The sequence below is a fragment of the Nomascus leucogenys genome, chromosome 3 (genome assembly GCF_006542625.1).
Source record: "Nomascus leucogenys isolate Asia chromosome 3, Asia_NLE_v1, whole genome shotgun sequence".
NCBI classification, from domain to species: domain Eukaryota; kingdom Metazoa; phylum Chordata; class Mammalia; order Primates; family Hylobatidae; genus Nomascus; species Nomascus leucogenys.
Genome location: NC_044383.1, coordinates 17,471,577 through 17,492,276, shown reverse-complemented (window position 1 = coordinate 17,492,276; position 20,700 = coordinate 17,471,577). Strand labels below are relative to the sequence as shown.

Genomic DNA, 20,700 nt, shown 5'->3' with positions numbered 1-20,700 from the left:
GGGCAGACAGTCATGGAGGGTGGCTTAGATTTCTTGTGGACTGGATACCTTCTTGTCTTTGAATGCTTTATATGATACCCTGCCCCAGGGGCCCAAAGGCTGTGTTTCTATAAATGCAGGAAGCCTCCAAAAGAAACATACTTACATTGGAAATACAGAGGTGTGTATTGCCCGACACGTTGGATTTCAGCTTCTGTGCCTGGAGAGAGACAAGAAAAAAAAAAAGGCTCAAACATAATACAGAAGAGTAATTACTGATGATCCATTAATCAGCTGTCTAGGGCAAGGCTCTCTGATAAATATGTGAGACACAGCTGCGAGCTCCATATATAATTGAACATTTTCTAGTAGCCATGGAATAAAGAGATATCAGGTGAAGTTAATTTTAATAATATATTTTATTTAACCCAATATATTACCATTTCAAAACGTACTCAATATTAATAAGATACTTTACATTCTTTTTGTCCATACTAAGTGTTCAAAATCGGGTGTGTTTGGCATGGCACATCTCAATTCAGACTTAAACCATTTCAAAGCTGAGTGGCTCCTGAAGGAGCAGCTCAGGACTAGGTTACTAAATAAAACATTTTGAAGTAATCCCTCAGTTCTTAAAGTTAATTTTTTGGGAAGTACCTCCTTCTAGGTAAAAATATTGCCATAAACATCTGCACTTATTAGTAATATAGACAGAGACCTTCCTGGGCTTGTTTGTCCATTTGTTGCTCCAGCCAACAAACCCTTACTGAGCACCTACTGTTTACCAATGCTGGGTATATGGTGATGAACAAAAAAGGACCTGGTCCCTGGGTTCTTGGGGCTCCTCTCTAGTGAGGACACCACTCACTAGTCACTGTTTAGGATCCCATAGAATCCGGGGCTAAGGCACAGGGCAGGGACCCTTTCAGATGGGCATCCTCAAAGTATCACACAGAGCAGTACAGATCCTCAATCTAGTCATTTGAAAATGGCTTCCCGAGCAGTTGCAAGGGGACTGGGCTGTGAAGGCACTGAGCTCCCTGTTTCTCCTCAACTGGAACAACCCTCCACTGGGCTTCTACCTGATAATTTCATTATAGGAAAGGCCCCATTGCTCAAATAATTACAGTGAAAATGTGTGTGAAAACTACTGACCCTGGTACAACCCTCTCATTTTACAAAGGAAAACAGAGCCCAGAGAAGTTAAGTGACTAATTCAAGGTCACACAACAATTTACTTACAGAGTCAGGATGCAGACCCAGTCTCTTCAATTCCTAAATGAAAATGTGCTACCTCCTGCATCACAGTGGTTCTCCCCAAAATCCACACAAAGAACTCCCACAATGCTCCTTCCTCATCCTCAGCAACAGGAACCACTTGGCACTGACAGACAGAGAGCTTATTTGTCAACGGGCTGAGCCCTGGTTAAGCGTTACACTTGAATCAAGGAGGACCTGGGCAACGAGCTCTGTGTGGATGGCACTGGCAGGCTGCCTGTTGTGACTTTTGCAACTCCTGGAAGACATGCTAAGCTAAAATGATAGTATGTTCACCCAAGGAGTAATTTATTGACCGTAATGCTACTTGGGAGGCATCATAATCTTTACCTATATTTGCATATGCCAACTGTGAATATGAAATAGAAACCTTTAAACAAGCATCAAGAATAAGACACTGTGAAGCATCCCTGGGCTGTTCAAAGGTCACTAAATGTTATGTATAAGAAGATCAGAGGGGAAATTGGAAGAGGAATTGAACCTGATTCAAAAGCCTACTTTTAATCTATATTAATAGCAAATCTGGTCCACTGCATTGTCACCTACAGAGAGTAATGTGTAGTGCTTTACATGTTTTATTTCTGTTCAAGTTTGGAATTGTGCCCAGACACCAAAATGGCCCTAAAACATCACATTCTGCCTTTTCTAGGCCATAATCTACAAAAGACATAAGCCCTTGCTAAGGGCCTTTGCATAACTAACAAATTTACTGAATTGCACAGGGAAGGCAGCATGACTTCTAGACTGGGATGCATTATGTCCTCAAGTTCTTTCTATGCTTGTGGTCACAGCTAAGTTGCACCTCAGTGTCCTAGACCACCTAGTAGCTTCTAAGAGTTCCAAGGGCTGGGAAGGCATCCTTCCTACTTTGTTCAGTATAATTAGCATTAGCAGACAGCATTTCATTCATTGTATACTCAATCTGTGACACTCATTAGCTATACTGCAGGAGTATAATCCTACAATCATTAAATGATTAGAAAGGGGCTTTCATCAATGGACTAGAAAAGGCCTCTATCTTAACAGGTTTTCTTAAGTGGACTCTGCCTGCATAGGTAGATTTCTGACCCTCATTAGTCACGGAGGGTTTCACACTACATTCAGAATTTGTAAGCTTTCAACCAGGGAGACGCGCACAGGTGTAAACTCCAAGGATCTTGTCTTCTATCTAGAAATGGAAGGCGTAACTTCAATTACACAGGAAAATGCATTTAGATCAGCTCCACGTCTGTGCAGTCGGTAAGTTCTTGTTCCCCCAAAGCGGGTATCTCATTGGCCTCTGTATAAAGGAAAAGGTCAGTTTCTGGCCTTGTCTCCGTGTAGTCCATTGGCTAAAGCTGGAAGCAGCACCTCTCAAACTCATCTTGCCTGGAGGACCATTCCGATTGGCATAACTAGAAGAACTGCTGAGTCCAAGTAAGAAAGTGGAGCCAGATCCCTACAGGGGATGCTCTGAGAAAATGCCTTCTCTCCCGTTAAACATCTTCCCAACCCATAGAGGCACTCAGCACTCCAGAGGCTTAGCAGTCCACACACAGGACTCTAAAGACTCTGCTTACATTGTGTGTTAACCAAGCTTCCTACAGAGCGATCTGGGTGCTCGGGAAAGCCCTACAGCAGCACAGGCAGAGAAGAGAGGCTCTGGAGTTCCACCTAAACCTGACATGGGCCACTGTCAGCTCTGTGAGTCTGATTAGCAGAATCAAAGGATTGCATATAGGTTTGAGATCTCTTTAAATCTCACACCAAATGAGATGAGGGCCAGAGTGTGTCAGCTGTCTAGACCATGGGGTCAACAACAGACATCATCAGGCTGGGAGTCCAGGACCTCTCACAACGGGTGTGCTGCTGAGACAGGGTCAGAGCCTGGGATGTAGACCTGTGAACTTCTGGCTAGGTGCATGCTTATGAGTCCTGTATGCAGTGTGAACTTTCTGTGACCACTGAGGGTCAGAAATCTACCTCTGCAGATCCAGAGTCTACTTAAGAAAATCTGCATCTTAAAACCCACTTTGGAAGCCTGAGAAACCTGTTATTTCCACATTTTAAAGGCTTTTATCCCCAGCATTTCCGAAAACATCAAGTTATCACTGTCTTGCTAGTCAGGTACGATAAATGCAAACAGATAAAATTGCAGGGTGTCTCCCGCTTTCAGCTATCACAAAAAAGTACTTACACACTTTAAATGCTGTCTTAGTTGCTGCAAATTGGGACATCCCAGGAAAATTAGAAGGAAAAAATAAACCCCAAACTCCTGAGACTTTGTAAGGTATAAGGTAAATTAGAAACTGGAAGAGTACCTTTTATCCCTGAGTTACAAACTGGTGAAACCAAGGGTGCAATAATAGAAGGGCTGGCACAGTGTTCAGGGGCCCTTCAGTGAGCCTCGCAGCCCGGATGATTATGAGAAATGCAGAGAGCCGACAAAGAGCTCAGCCAGCCGGTACCTATGCAGACACCATGCCTTACAGTTTGTGGTTTTAACACGATATGTCTTTTAACAAGAATTGAAGAAGATGCATTTCATTTTTCAAAAAGTCAATTCAAACTATTCTTACAGTATGTTGAAAAATGAATTATTTAATCCTTTTTAAGAAAGGGCGTTTCTTAACTCTAACTTATAGCTATAAGGTTTAGGGGAAGCTGCCTGACTCTGAGTTGGGGGAAACACCACCACCGAAATATAGTACCTCGAGATTTTCATCTTGAGAACGGGAAGATGAAAATCTTACTAGAGAAGCCTGTCCCCAAACCAAACGCCTTCCCTACATTCTGGAAAACCAGGGAAACCTGTTCTATAGGCAAGTGAAGCCTTGTCTCTCCAGCAGCTGTTGCTCTCATATTATAAAAGTGTCACTGGTGGTAATCCCCATGTCCAGGCATGTCACATAAATGAATTTCCAGGGCACTGTAATTGTGGGGGGGCCAGACCTCGCCAGTCCCTGGCACCAGAGGGTTAATAAATGCATTAGAGGCTGTTAACCTCTGTTACCTGGAGTCAGAGCAGTGCCTCTCCTGCTTTTTACCCCAGTGATCAGCATTTGGAAAGCCTGCCGTGGTGCCAGCAGCTTTCCTGTGCAGAACGCGGAGATGCACACATCATTTATACTCTCAGCCCAGTCCCTACACAGGTTCTGCCCACAGCAGGCTCTCCCCAAGCTCTGGGGACAGGTCAGGCTTATGAGCAGCATGCTCACTCCGATTATGGAATTGGAGACTTAAAAGTGCACTCGCCCGGAGCCTGGCCTTTGCTGCCCCAGGACTCCATTTCTGTAGAGAAGCCAGTATTTAAGCTCCAGATTTTAGGCAGCTGTCAGCCAGCAGGGCATGGAACATTTCTCTGTTCCCCTCCACGCATAAGAAAAGCCAGTTTCTGCTCTACCTCCAGAAAATAAAACCAGGGGAAGTTGCCCAATCCAATAGCAACAGACTGTCCAGTCTGCAGCCAAATAGTTATAATTAATGATGCTCTGGTTCTTTTCTTCCTTGCTTTACTGATGAGAGAGATTTGCTATATTAGGAACCTGTTTGCTTAATGACAGAATACAAGCAATGAACAGAGAAATACACAGACTGTAAAATGCAATCAACTTTGCTCTCCAGCACTCTCTAAGTACCTAGCTGCATCCATCACACTTGTCAATACCCATTTATTAGCAAACGAGTCTCTTCTGCAGCACAAACTGGACCTTTGCTAGGGAAAACCACTGTATGAGTTCGTCCCAAAACAGTCCAGAAGCAGAAGTCCAGAATTCAAAGGCATTTCTCAGTTTAAATCTACATATTTTATGTTCCCTCGTAAGACAAGCCATGGGAAGAAGAGTATGTACCTAACTGAGGTGAACTGAGCCGAGGAACCTGCCTCCAAGTAAGCATCATTCACACTGCATTTTAATAGACTCACCTGCTTATAGATTTCAATAGGTAATACTTACTATGTAACAATTCTATTGTGTACGTGACACCAATTTGCCCAAATTAATTTCTGTATATAAAAAGAAGACAGAAAAAAGAAGCTCCTTGTTAGTGAATCCAAGCTAAGTAATGGTGGCCCACCTAGAAGTCTGGAGCCTTTTTTTTTTTTTTTTTTTGGCTTTGGATTTTGCCTATTGACATCTGGGATTGCTGGGAGAAGTTTTATTGCTGGTCTGATCCCAAGCAGTTGGCCAGCCTTTCGGAAACGTCTGCCACTCTCTATTTTGAAACTCACCTTCCTGGAGGTTTGCTTTTCCTACAAACTTGGTAACAATCACTTGCAACCACTGGTCTGAATAATGTCCAGTAAAGTCAGCTGCATAAAACAAGTGGACACATAAATAAAGCCTGCTGTGAGCCCGTGGGCTTGGGTGTTTTTCTTTCGGAGCCTGAGCTCAGCAACGAAGGGATCCATTTCCTCCAAGCTTGATTCTGCCAAGCCCCACGGACCCTGGCCCAGGCCAGGAAGAAAACCAGGGGCTGTGAGGGCAGCCAGGGTGAGGCTGGGCAAGCGTGCTTCTGAGAAGGCTGGAGTAGCCCTGCGTGGTTCTTCTACCACCGAGCCTGGGACTGTCTGGTCTCCTCTACCTGCTCCCCCTGAAGATGCTTTGTCTCTGTGTTGCCTGAACCTCAGCCAGAGGCCTTCATTACATTAAGCTCTTAGAAGGCCTTGTGAAGGTATTTCACTCAGCACAGGTTTCAGGAAGGCCCAGGGGTGCCAAGTTTCATTAGTCTGGGCAGGTCGTCACAGGATGAGGGACCTGCAGTCACACTTTCTTACTCGGGGGAGGCATAGCTCAGACAGGTTGGGCTACGTTTAGGTGAAGCCTCCAATAATGGGTGCATAGTGAGTTGAAATGAAGCCAGATTCCAGATGTGTGCGTTTGGGTGTGGGGATCCTAGCCTTGAAGCTGATAGACAGGCTCCAGCAGCGAAGGTCTTAGATTCCTGGCACCAATGGGACAGTCAGAGTTGAACTGTGCAATTTAGTTTGAGCTTAGTGCCAAGCCTAGATCAGAAACTCTCTTCTCCGACCTGACTGGGGACTGGGCCCATAGGTGGTCAATTGGGAAATTAAATGAAAGAGTAAAATCACTTAAAAATGGTATGTCTATATGAAACTTTAATGTCCAAATATCATTCCTTTGCTGATTTTTGGATTATGTGACCAGGACCACCTTTATTCTATTTCTTTTTTTAAAGAGTCTATTGATTGGAATTCCCTGGCTTATGTTTTGCATAAGCCACGTCTATAATTCCTGGTCTACACTTCCTGGTTTCAGTTTCTTTAAAACAGGAGTGACGTTTGACACATGCAGAAGAATCTCAGTACACAATATTCCTGTGTTTTTATAATTGCACTCGGTCCTTTATAGTCATCTCACCCACATCTAATCCAAAGGCTTTTTTTTTTTTTTTTTTTTAAGGAATTTGCCTTTTTGGATATATTCAACTTAGTTTGCATTGAAGCAATTGTCCTTTTTTTGTGCTCCTATTTCAGTGATTTATGTAATATTTAGCAAATGATGTAAGCAAAAATACCAACTACAACCAGCACAAAATATATTTGATGCTTGTTAAGCCTGCATCCCAACTGGAGAGAGTGAGGGGCACTTGTGGGTAGAAGAAGCGAAGCCCACTAGTGTGGCCCGTGCAGTGGGTCTTGTGCAGTAGCCAGTATGTTTGCAGGGGAAGGGAGAGGTTGGCTTCTATGGTGAGCTGGCTAAATGAGTGTCAGTTAAGAGAACTTCTGCTACAATTTAGAACTTGCTCCTGGTACTGGCTTGACTGATATGGTATGGTAAAAGGAGTACAGGTTGGCCAGGCGCAGTGGCTCACTACTGTAATCCCAGCACTTTGTAAGGCCAAGGCGGGTGGATCATGAGGTCAGGAGTTCGAGACCAGCCTGGCCAGCATGATGAAAACCCATCTCTCCTAAAAATACAAAAAATTAGCAGGGTATGTTGGCGTGCACCTGTAATCCCAGCTACTCAGGAGGCTGAGGCAGGAGAATTGCTTGAACCCAGGAGGTGGAGGTTGCAGTGAGTTGAGATCACACCACTGCACTCCAGCCTGGGTGACACAGACAGACTCCATCTCAAAACAATAAAAAAAAAGAGCACAGGTTACAAGGTTCCTAGTCCTAGCTTTCCAACCATCATCCATGATTCCAGTCATTCCTGCCCTACTGTCTAAATCACAGGGTTGTGAAAATCTAATGTGATACTCTAGATGGAAGTCCTTTCAAAATTCAAATTACTGTGGACAATCTCTTAGCCTCTCTGTGGTTGATGGTCATTCTTTGATCGAGGCAAAAGTGGGAAATGCAAAACCTCACGCTAATTGGTCTTGCGAACATTGTATTGAAGAGAACGGGCTTGTGATCATCTGTGATTCCTCAGATTTAAAAATGAATGCAATGAAAGAGACACAGTCCAGTAAGATATATCAACAGTCCTCCATTAGCTAAGCATTCCCTCGGGCTTCCCTGTCAGTCTCCAGCGCACCATAAAAGGATGCCTGCAGCTTTGCCCTTGTAATTTAACACTAATGGCAAGATGGCAAGGAGTGCTGCGTGCAGACTCTGTCTACAGCATGGAGCTTCACAGGGCACCCTGGCTGGGCTTACTTCTTCTTTTCATACCTTCACAGGATCACCTTACATCTTTTTTGCTTTTCCCCACGCTGGGGCAGACACAGGTTGCAGAAATACATTGGAGAACTGTTTGTTTTCATTCATGGTTAACTTGCTTGATTAGTAAAATATTCAGACAAGAAGCATATGAGCTGTATTTTAGAAAATTATGCGCAATTAACAATAAGATAATGACAAAAATGTGCGAAAGACATTTTGAAGATGTTTTGGTTTGGGGTGAGGGCGGCTGTTTTGTATAGCGAACATTCAGCATTAATAGTATAAAGGCAGCTAGGAGGGACAGTCCTAAAATGAAACATTTGTTTTCTCAGAATGTGCAGTTGGGAATGCAAATGTGCAAGAGCAACAGAAAAGATTCATTGTTGTCCCTGATGAGAAGTGCATGAAGCCTATCTCATCAGACACGCATCCTCATCACCATCAGATAATATTTATTAAGCCTCTCATTCTCCTGTGCATTTATGTGCAGCTGAGTGCGGCCCCGTAATGGCTCTGTGACTTATGGCGGTAACTAAGGTTTGATATAAAACACCACGGTTTGGAGACATAACGGACCAGGGGCTTTTGTTCATCGTCTGGTTCAGAAGATGGAACGTGGTTGGTGTTGCAAAAAACAAGGTAAAAGCAAAAAACCTTTAACATTTTTTTAGAATATGTGCTTTTAGAGAAAAATGTTCTAGAAAGTATAGGAAAACCAAGTAGATGAATAGCGATGATGACTGTGATCAGAAATAGCCTTCACCGATGATGATCCCATCTGCCGTTTACCAAATACACCCATCGCTGAAACAACTTTCTTTCTGAGGGACGCGCTCCCCTTTCGTATGGGTCAGGAACAGGGGTTTCGAGAGGTGATGACTTGCTCAGGTTTCCACAGCTTGAAGAGGCTGCGCTGAGATTTGAACCTAGTCACTCTGACTCTAAAAGTCAATGCATATTGACTCCATGCTAGACAGGCTGTCCATTATCTCCCATATCTTACATCAACCCTCAGAAGCAGCTCATTATCCTGGTGACAGCTAAGGAAGGTTCTGAGAGGGGCAGTCCTAAGCCCAGGCTCACACAGCCAGCATGGACAGAGACAGCTCAGGCAGCACAGAATCAACAGAGTCTGAAAAGGAATACAGAGCCCAAGGGTGTCCTCCCAAGCTTCACCCCAGAAACCAGGAGCAACTTCTGCAAATGCAGCTTCTGTAGGAAATCAGAGGTCAAGCCAGGCCAGGAGGTTTCTGCTCCTCCAAGATGCCGGTGGTGAGTGCCTCTCTGAGGTCCCTGCAGCAGAGGGGCAGGCAGGGGACAGCCACCCTGGGGAAAACTCCCAAAATGTCGACTCAATGCCCACTGTCTTGAGTTTCCTCTCTAGACAGTCACATTTTCTTGGGTGTGAAATATAAGGGGCAGAGAGGAGGGATGCTCTTGGTTGAATTTTACCCAATAAGAAAACCAGGGCTGTTAGCTGCCACATAAGGGAGTTCCATGGTTCAAGAACATGCAGAACCTATTATTCAGGGGAGCACAGTTGGCTAGAAGTCCTAAGGATAAAAGGTCAGTAGGGGATATAAGAAATTGGATTTATTTATAGTATGTGATCTAAGTGTGCTTAGAGGTATTCTCACAGGTTACCCAGAACAAGAGAGCATATTTATAGCGAAGGTGGTGCAGACGTCCTATTCCTTTTTATTAAGCATGTTTATTACCCAGCAATTGGGTTAAGCAATTGTCCAAGGGCTGAATTACTGTCCTTCTGATGGGCTGGCCTCACTGCCCTCTGGACCACAGGTGCAGGTGGCCTAATGGCTTTTCCCATAATGCACTGAGGAGGACCTTGTCTTCTCATCCCCTCTCTAAGTCTTTCTCATTTTTTGAGAATAGTGGTTTTAAAAAAAAGTGCTTAGGAGAAGACATCATAAATGAGTGATCAAACAATTGGTCTATTTTTGCAAGTTAGCACACCTATATGATGCTCAAGTTCATTTCTCAGATGAATTTTGGGATAAAGGTCATCGGATGCCGCCTCAGCACAGGCTCCTCCTATGTCATCATCAGCAAAGACCACCCAGGAGGGTAAAATAATGGTGTAAATGTTACTGTCCTGGAGGCTGAGTTACTGTGATGAAGGATTTTAATTTGTTTAATAATTATAACACTCCTAGGCAGTAGCATTTATCATTCTCATATTTTAGATGATAAATCCAAGGACCAAAGAGATTAAGCTAGTCTCCATCTTAGCCCGCAGAGGGTTTGGATTTTATTGTAGCAAGAGGCCTGGCCCTTCAGCATCTTCTCCTAAGTACGACAGCCTCCTTTACTTAAAAAAATCAACACTGGAAACTAACCACTCTGCACTTGTTTGCATGATCACTTGTCAGGCATCAGTACAATTGATGCTGTATTTTGCTTGAGCTCTATTATCTTAAAGTGAGTGTCGGACTGCAGCAAACAAAGGATGGTATTGCCTCCATTTTCCATGGGACCACAGAATCACTAAATGCTGTCCACTACATAGTACTAACATAGTACTACTGGGGTACTATAACATAGTACTACTGGGGTACTATAACATAGTACTACTCGGGTACTATAACATAGTACTACTGGGGTACTATAACATAGTACTGGGGTGTTCTGGGGTGAGGAATAAGAGGAGGCAACAGCTGAAGCCCAGAGCTAAATGCCTGTCCGAAGGCAGCAAGAATGTCTTCCAGCTGTGGCATCTTTGCTGAAATGACTGAGACCTGCCAAAAGATATCCAAATGGCAGGCACGGACAGCCTTACATTGTTCCCAAGGAACACCAAATTTCCGCAGAAACACCCTGGAACCAAGCTGACAAAGATGGGTCAGACGACTAGAGAACTGAATGAGAAAAAAAAAAAAAAAGGAAGCCTGTGTCATTTCAGGGTAATAGAAGAAAGGGGTTCTAGGTGCTGCAGGTGACCTCTTCCCAAAGTATTTACCAGGTGGAGTTCAAAACCAGCCTGCCCTTTGTTCACATAAAGGTACCACTGCTTATAATACAGAGTGGTAATGGGCTGTGAACCCCAGGTCACCAGACCGCACTTCAGAGAGGAAACAGCCCAGCCACATGGGACCTCCTTTGACCTTTTCCATTTCTGTGTAGCAGAAACAGGGCTCTGAGCCAGAGCTGGTTCGCTCAATCATCACACTGTATTCAAGGGTCCTGGGACCTAATTCCCCATGGTGTGCTCCCTAAGCTATGTGATAACTGCGTTTGTATCCCTGGGCCACCTCTTTTACTGGCTTTCATTGCCTCAAAACATATCCATGGCAAATTCCAGAAATATAAATAACATCAACTATAATTCCAGTGACAACGAGATCATGCCTTCTCCCAGATGCCATAATACATGATAACACTTGTATTACTCGTAATGAGAATATATAATTAAATTATCAGGTAGGGCTCCCTTTCTGCCATTCTCTTAATAGAATAGTAAACTATGAGTTATTTGGAGGCATTCATAAGAGACTTTATAAGAGTTAGAAGCTGGGGTTCAGGCAGTGTGATCAAGAGGCCATCTGTAAAATGAAAATCTTCTCTGGAGAGAACCAATTTATCGCCTGTTTAAGCTGGAGTTCTCCTGGCCTCACTGGTGTTCACCTAATGCTTGGAAAATAGGCTTATTCTAGCTATAGGAGATTAGGGATAAAAGAGTTTTTAAAAAGAGAAAAATTATAATTTAGAGATACCGTACTGTGTGAGCTTAATTGAGAGGGCATCTGGCTACATTGTTGCTGAGAAAAATAGATCCCATGACCTGCCTTTGTTGAAAAGGTGACATCTGGGTTCATTAAAGGTGTGCAATAGATTTTGATAAAAGCTATTTTTCTAAGTCATTAAATTGGTTTTTAGGAACTTTACACTCTCCTTCATTTGAACAATTATTAAACTATAAAATAGAATTGCACGATTGCTAAAACCGTAATCTGAAATTTTACAGCCAGCTATAAAATGCTGTATTATTAAACTATACTGAAGATGCTCAAGCCCATTACAACTTTTAAAATGAATTATAAAACCCTTTACTGCTGATAAAATAATCTTAAATTACAGTATTATGTATTCTAACAATATGTTGAACCAAAGTTTGCTACAATTCAAACATGCCAATCACAAAGAAATCATTTTTTGAATTAAGTTTGCAGAAGCTGGCAATATGATAACAGCTGCTTCAGCAAGGCAGCCCAGCACCTGATGTCGGCAGGCTGGGGGGAGACAGCTTGTCTTCCATGGGAGCTGCCTTTTGCCAAGTTCCTGCAACCACAGAACTAAGAGTCAGCTTCCTGTGTTAAAGTCTGCACAAGGGACACTTAGTAGGGCCCCGGGGATTAAGAAAAGGCTTGGCAGGAACAGCGCTGTTTTCCCTTAACGTCTCTCCATGCGTGAGATTTTGTAAATGCAAAATGCTTAGTTACGGAGTAGCTGCCACTTACATATATGATAGCTATGATGTAGGGTGCCACACATATGTACCTATCATGAGGCCTGGCCTCCAAGATTAAATTCCTATTTTTTTGTACCAGTTATATATACCCTGCATGCGTCCATTTCCAATCGAGTTGAATACACAATTGAAAATGTAGTTAAGCATGCTGGCTTGTATGGCAGCCTTAACAGGGTAATACCCAATTTTGAGCTCTGAATTCAAGCACTTCCTTGGCTGAAGGGCTTTGAAAATGCTCTATAAGCAGTTATTATAAAGGTGTTTTTACAACAGCCTCTTTCCTCCCAAGGCTGTCGTGGGTGGATCCTGGGATGCAGCTTCCCTCTAAGCTCCTCTGCTGGCACTTGGAGCCAAGAAGATGAAGCCCAAGGAGGTCACTGGTAGCCTGCCCATGCTGGGAGCATCAGGTTCACCACACAGGGCCTGGGACCACTTGGCAGCCTGGTCCAGAGCTCTGTGATGAAGCTTCCAGGAAGGCCTAGAAGGATGTAGTCTGGGTGAGGGGCCCTGCAGCTTAACACTTCTGTGAAGGGAAGATCCCCCAAGAGCTCATTCCTCCTAGAGTGGGGAAATAAACTCAGCCAGAGCAGGAGACCATTATGCAGGGAAAATGCTGGGTATAGCCAAGGTTAGATATAGCCAAGGTTTGGATTTTGTCTATGTGACAAAAACAATAGCGGGTGCTAGAAAACAGTCTGTATCACACAGAGAAGATGAAAACGTCACAAAGACCATAAACCAAACACCACAAATAACACGCAGCCCCAAGACCATTCTCTTAGATAAAAGGCCCAGGCAATGGTATCCACGTTGCTACAGTCATTTAGATTCTATGCCTGTGCTATGGGCTCAGTGTTGACATGTCTGGTGCTAGTTTTCTAATCCCATTCAATCCCACCCCTCTTAAAGCTCCTCAGTCCTCAAAGCCATGTGTGAGAAGCCTGACCACGGTTTGGCCCAACACTTCCATCCACTGTGGTCGTTGGGCAAAAGTCTCCTTTGAGATTTTCTCTGCAGGGTAATCATCCAGCGTGCTGGATGCGTAAAAACACCAGAAGGTGATGGTGTGAGGATGAGACACCAGAGGTCTCTCTCTCCTCCCTGTGAGGATACAGTAGGAAGGCGGCCATCTGCAACCTGGAAGAGAGCCCTCACTGGGAACCCAATCTGCCCACACCTTGACCTTGAACTTTCCAGCCTCCAGAGCTATGAGAAATAAATGTCTGTGGCTTAAGCCACCCAGGCTACAGTATTTTGTTATGACAGCCCAAATGGACTAAGACAAGTAGTAACCACAGCTTCCTTTCCTTGTCCCTGCCTGCACTACCTAGGAAAGATTTGGTCCAGTGCACCAGTTTACACTTATATCTCCCTATGCTCCTTGCTACATGAGGATTTTCAAAAGCCCCCATTTTCCTCGTTAGTATAAAGGAAAAGGGGGTCTCTGACACACCCTTCGCTTCAGGCAGTGATTGTCAAGCAGGTGCGCTTCTGCCCCCTGGAGACATTTGGCAATGTTGAAAGGACATTTTTGGCTGTCAGAATTGAGGAAAGGTGCTACTGGCATCTTCTGGACAGTAGAGGCCAGGGATGCTGCTAAATACCCTACAATGCACAGGACAGCCCCCTGTAACAATTACGCAGACCAAAATGTCAATAGTGCCAATGTCGAGGAAGCCTGGCCTGGAAGAACCATTCAACTCACAGCCAAGAGGTTAATGAACAATCCTCACTGAAATCAACAGGGTTGGCATAGGGGGGTGTGCAACCCACCCTCAGCAGAGAATACCAGGGGAAGCAATACCAGGAGACTTCTCATGAAGAAGCATCTATCTCCAAACTCCATTTCAAAACCCCTGTTCTAACAAGACCTCATCCTTTGTCTTATCCATAACAAGTTCCACTCCACACACCGGAGCTCCATAGGCCACAAAGACCAGAAAGCCTGCTGGAAAAAAGGCCCCATAAAGCAATGCCTCCTGAGTCCCATAACCCAACCTGATACTTCAGGGCACTTCTCTGACACTGAAGGTGGGACAAAGGGGGACAGTGATATCCAATTGCTGGGCCGAAAGCCCCTTGAAACTTACAACTAATAAAAACTTACATAGTACCATTTTTGAGCTGGGCACCATTCTGAGCATGCTTTACACTCACAAACACATTTAATCCGCGAACACCCCAGGAAGCTCTTCTACTGTCATCTCCATGTTAAAGATGAGGAAATTGAGGCAGAAAAGATAAGTAATTTGCCCAAAGTTTAATGGCTACTAAGTGGTGGAGTGCAAAGTTTCAACTCCAGCTTCCTTATGAGAAGTTTCACAGTGCTACAAATTGGGTGCAGTGTATACTGCCTGGGTGATGGGTGCACCAAAAATCTCACAAATCACCACTAAAGAACTTACTCATGTAACCAAATATGACCTGTTCCCCAAAAACCTATGGAAGTAAAAAATTTAAAAAATAATAAAAGAAGTTTCAAGTGCATCTCTAGAATTAAAATTATATTTTAAAACAACCAACTCTGATGAGGGGTTGTTGTATAATTAAAAATTTGACTGGCTTTTGTCCTTGGTTCCTGAGAGATAACCTCTAAATCCTTGGAATTTCTTGAGTGCCTGTTATTCATGAGTTCTTTGGATCACACCTGAGTGTCCAAGTAATGGGATGACTCAGGATTAGGTCAGGTTACCACAAAGACCAACCATGGGTCACAGGGTTGGGACTTTGAGCCACAGTAGGTCAGCCTGACTTCCTGATCCCCATGGTGTGGGGAGGAGGGCTGAAGACTGCCAGTCATGTGGTCAGTGATTCAATCAATAGTGCCTACTTAAGAAAACTCTAACAAAAACTTCGGAGACTGAGCTCCTGGAGCTTCCTGGGCAGCAAATACATGAATGTGGCAAGGGGGTGACATGCCCTAATTCCACGGGGAGAAGGCAGAGCAGCTCTCCATTGGAGAACCCTACCCCAGACCTTGCCCTAGGCTATCTCTTTGTCTAGCTGGTTCTGATCTGTTCCCTGATAATAAAGTTGTAATCTTAGGTCTTGTAGCACTTTCCTGATTTCTGTGAATCATTCTAGTGCAATGAACTTGAGGGGGTCATGGGAACCCCTGGATTTGTAACTAGTTGGTCAGAAGTGCAGGTGGCCTAGGAACCCCGAAGTGTGGCTGGCATCTGAAGCAGGGGCCATCTTGTTGGGGACCGCGCCCGCAACCTGTGGAGTCTGACACTAACCCTGAGCGGTTAGCTCAGAATTGAGTTGTACTGCGGTCTACCAGTTGGTGTCAGAATAGGCATCATTACTTTTCTTTATGCTCATTTATGAACAAATCTGACCCTTCGGTCTGCCAGATGTTCAACAAGAATTTAGGGACTGATTGAATCTATAGCGATGAAAAATGTTACCCAGAAACACAATGTTTAAAGTGCTCTGGTTTCGGTAATACAGCGTAGCTATTTATAATGGGGGCAGGGAGGAGCGCTGCTTTGCCCTTGCTCCTCTCCTGATCAAGTATCTCTGTGCCTCGGATCTCTTGTCTGAAAAATGGGAATGATAACAGTACTGACCTTCTGAGGTTACTGTGAGGATTACTCAGGGGGAGGCACTGCGTATGCATTTGTTTTATTAATGCCTGGCCATAAAAAGCTGAGATGACCTAAGTTATCAAAGCAAATTGTTCTGGGATCTGTCATAGAATTAGATGGTTTATAATGTTTTCCAAAGTGGGGCTTGGGGACTACTGGTGGTACACGACATCATTTTAGGTAGCATGCAAACTTTTTTATGGTTTTAATTTTAATATTTATATATTGATTTTAATATAGAGAAAGCACATTGAACTCATGCTTTCACATATGTTAGTAACAGCTTCAGATGAGTCTCAAAGGCAGTAGTGTGCATATGAATAAGTATAGCTCATAATTGAATTTAAAGATAAAGATGAAGTAAATAATAGGATCAGTGGAGTACAGATATGGCAAAGACTGCAAAGTCCTGGGCTTTGAGGCTAAGAGGCAAGACTAGTTCTCAAATACCATCTTTTCTGCAACCAAGAATGTTTCCTGTTAACAACTGCATCACCTCTTCCTAATGTCAGCATTGGTTAAAGAGATGTGGCAGGGACCCTGGCAGCCAGTTCCACTCTGGGTACCAGGCTGGACCAAGATCTGACCAAAGTGGCAGCTCCAGGAAGCAGATTAGTCAGATGAAGCTCCCAGGAGATGCGCAGAGAGATGGAATTTGGATCAGTTCAAATCCCTCAAGACCTAGTCCTTTTATTGCCTTTGGTTTCCCTTCCTTCTTGGCCTGGTGTCCAAAGAACATTCTCCTCCTTCCCCTCCTCCCTGGGACTTTCTACCAAGACCACATCTTAGAACTGGCAGGATATCATTCAGCTCAAACCCTCCCTTTTTTTTTTTGTTTGTTTTTGTTTTTTTTGAGATGGAGTTTTGCTCTTGCTGCCCAGGCTAGAGTGCAAGAGTGTAATGTTGCGATCTTGGCTCACCACAACCTCCACCTCCCGGGTTCAAGCAATTCTCCTGCCTCAGCCTCCTGAGTAGCTGGGATTACAGGCATGTGCCACCACGCTGGCTAATTTTGTATTTTTAGTAGAGATGGGGTGTCTCCACGTTGGTCAGGCAGGTCTCAAACTCCAGACCTTGGGTGATCCGCTGCCTTGGCTTCCCAAAGTGCTAGGATTACAGGTGTGAGCCACCGCACCCAGCCTCAAACCCTTCTTCTTAATTAAGAAGGCACTATTAATACAATCTAAAGAGCTCCATCTTTCTTCCTCTGTGGCCCTCCTGCTCCTGACAGCAGCTCTTCCTTTCTGGCCCCAGCCTCCTGTGTCAAAATATCTAATGCATCTCACCAACCATGCCAATAGTGGAGGCCACTTCCCCCAATGCCAAGGGTCAGCCCGTTGTTGTTCCTGGCTCTTTGCACACTTGCACTGTTCTTTATCCCTCACAAAAAAACCAAGAGCTCAGTGGTGTTTTACAGCAGAGATTCAGGGTAAAAACCAAGCAATAGTCACGGAGCCACAGGAGGCTAACCAGGATTCTCACTCAGGTCCAACTAACTCCAAAGCTCAAGCTTTTCCCGGAAAACCAACTCTTAGACTGTCAACCATGGGTGAAAAGGCAAGTGTGGAAGAACTGCTCTCAGGGTTACTTCACCCTACTTGGAGGGGTGGGGTAAGGAGAGGGGGTGAACCCCCTTCCCGGAGCCAGGAGTCTGGTGTGGAAATAAGCACCTCTCTTTCCTCGCGTCTATCTTCCCAGGCCTCCTCTCCTCCCGGTTTATCAACCTGTGCAAAATCCCAGCACCCTGGACTGGCTCTCAAGCGCCTCTTCTCTGGTGGAAGATTAACAGGCCGCCAAAGCACCCCATTGCTCTGCTAGCATAAATTGCAAGAAAAACATTTAGAATATTGATTAAGTGCTCCGTGCTAGAAGATTGAAATTTACCTCCTGTATTTCCAGGATTAGCTGACATAATGGGGTCAGTCTGCTGGCACAAATGATTTACAGAACACCCATTGGCAGCTTTCCTTTTAAAACTCGACACTTAAATTTTCACTTGGTCACAGCCAGTGGAGTCCTGGGTATTTGGTAGGCTTGGATAATCGCCTTCCCGCTGCATCTAGACTTTGGAGGTTTGCCCCCACAAAGAACAGTTTCGAAATCATTTCTGGTCTGGTCTGGCCCCATCTGGAACAAATGGACTTTGGATCTGAGGAGGTACTGGGGCCATGGGGAAAGGGTGGAAGGGACCATCTAAATATAGATTATTTTCAATATTCGAATGCAGAAGATGTAGGAGTTTAACAGATTAGGTCTGCCCTCCATCCCTCCTGCCACTCTGCAAACATTAGGCTGCATCCTACAAGTACCTGTTTTCTAAGCTTGACATGACTCTGGGGAGAGAAGGAAATGTACTGAGGCTTTGCTGGGAGGCTGGGAAGGTGTGGACCTAGGCTGAAATCCAGTGAATGTGGCAGGTTCTCTGCTCCAGGCAGATGCCCACCCCAAGGCCTCTGCCCCCACCCCGCACAAAGAGGGGCCCACAGTGTCTCTACTGTGAACCCCTTAGGGCTAGCATGGTCTGATGGCCAGAGAAGACCAGGCAGCTGCTGGTGGAGTGGTGGGGGGACAGGACAGCCGCCCTCTGCATGGTTGATTTTAACAGGAAGCATGCTTTCGAAGATTATCCACATGGACCCTTCATCTCTTTCATGACTAGGCAAGCTGCTTTGTGGTTTCTTTCTAGAACGCTGTTTTAAAAGTCCCACCAGGATGAGATCTGTCACGCTGGTCCTCCATGTCTCACCCACAGATGTGTTTTATGTGACTCACAAAAGAAATCTCTAACTTTGAATGTGGCTTGTGCTGTTTACTGGAGCCCCTGCCAACTCCCCACAGCTATCCTCACCTACCCTGCTCACCCTGGGGCTGAGCGTGTGCCCCATGGTCTGTCACAGCATTTCCAGGGGACAAGGGGCTGAAGGGCGGCAGAGGCAGTGAAACCTTCTCAGAGGGCCTGAGTCCCAAGGCTGTAGCTCCCAATCCTTGTTACTCTATTTGACCACAGAAATCAGAGGTCGACAAACACCACGTTAAGACGTCTTCACTGTAAGCCACCAGAGTTAAGAAGTGTACAGTGATGCAAAATAGAGAATTTTTCTAACGTTCCAAAATATTTACTTTAAATAAGTAACACACACACAGTCCATTTGGTTTAAATATCCTGAGCTTTTTCCAGCTACCAGACCACTCCAGTGCACGGAAGATGAAGTAATTGATAGGATTATTAATGTTTCTTTGTTTTCCATATGACCATTTCGTACAAGTCGAAGGAATAGGCCAACAATAGCACAGCCTGTGCCATGCTTGTCACTAATATGACTGCCAATTAATCCTGACATGGGAGCTTGGCGGGTAACCCAAAACCCGGTATTTTATCACCTCAGGGGGTTAGCACTTGGACATTTCTGTAACATTTTATACTAATCAATCAACTTTCCTTTTTTAAAGCAAAGCCTTTCATAGGAACCATGGCTGCGTCCTATATTCACCACATCCATAGCCACCTAGTTCCCCAAACAGAACTGCGTTTGGTTTGTTGATAATTACACTTCGGAGCAGACTTTGGAAAATGTTTATTCGTGTTTCTTCCCTTCCAAGGGGGAAATCTATCTCAAATGTTAAGACCGAAACTCAAGTCCCCAAGAGTTTTCTCATATTATTGTATATTTTAAAATATTACAAGAGGGCGCTTCTCAAGGGAAGTGAACTTTAGAGCTGCCAAAGATAGTTGACTTTCTCTGAATCTGTTACCAATGGATCCCAAGCTGGTTAAAGTCAGTTCTATTCTGAGTCATGACACATGTGGCTGGGACAAACACCATTCTAAGATATTTCTAGGACCCTCTCCCTCCTCCCCGGCAAATGATAATTTATCTGGAGACAGCCATGCAGGCAGAGGAGGGTCAGATGGGGAGAATGAGTCTCCTGGGAGCCCTCCGTCCAGGCAAGAATCCTAAATCAGCTGGAGGGACCATGTTCTCGGGATGAAGGCCCTTCACTCACCACTCTCTCTTCCCCCCGATCCTCTAGCCTCAGATGATCCTTTCAACCATTCTTCATAGAGGTCACCCTAGAAAATCAGCAAGCTGCAAAATGTTACTGGCAAACTGTCAGTCCTTCCCCTATGTTGTCTCCTGGAATTGAGGCATGAAGAAAGAAACCCAGTCTGAAGTCGGAGCTTTGCCTCTGTCCCCCTTATTTGCATCAGTGAACCTCAGGAGGAACTAGGACATGCAGCTCTCTCAAAACCAGCTTCTCCTTTTTTATTCTTTCCTTCTTTCTCACTGTCTATTCTTCATCCAGAGAAAGAATCCCAGTTGTCCAAGGGTCATGGAACAAGACAAAAGTGCCCTGGCCTCAAAGTTAGAAATCTTAGTCTGCTAGAGAATTACTGTGTGATTCTGGATATGTCACAAGCCTCTCCCTGGCTCAGTTGCTCCATTTGTAAAAGGCAAGGATGTCTGCCACACCTGACTCATGGGACTGCTATGAGGAGTGCAGAGGGCAAAGCACACAGAAGGTTTTGAAAAATAAAATAAAGTACACACCTGTTAGTGTAACCTCCCACCAATGTTCCCTAGCACACACCCAATACCCTGCGCCCAAGGAAGCACAGCACCACCTTCCATCTGTTGTAAAGGAACCAAGTGGCCACTGACTTGGGATCAGACACCAAATTGCATGTGACATTCATAAAGCACCATTCTGGAACGTTTACTCTGCTCCATGTAATCCTCTCAACTCCAGCAGCTAAG

At 44.6% G+C, this 20,700-nt stretch overlaps 1 protein-coding gene across 3 annotated transcripts in view; it reads right to left on the bottom strand.

The window, feature by feature from the left end:
- GFRA1 (GDNF family receptor alpha 1) overlaps positions 1-20,700 on the bottom strand; it is a 219,800-nt gene that overhangs the window by 8,393 nt on the left and 190,707 nt on the right. For all 3 annotated transcript variants that reach the window (XM_003254986.4, XM_030806573.1, XM_030806568.1), the window contains one exon: positions 146-199. In XM_003254986.4, coding sequence (XP_003255034.1) covers positions 146-199 — 54 coding nt within the window. The remainder of the gene's footprint in view (positions 1-145; positions 200-20,700) is intronic.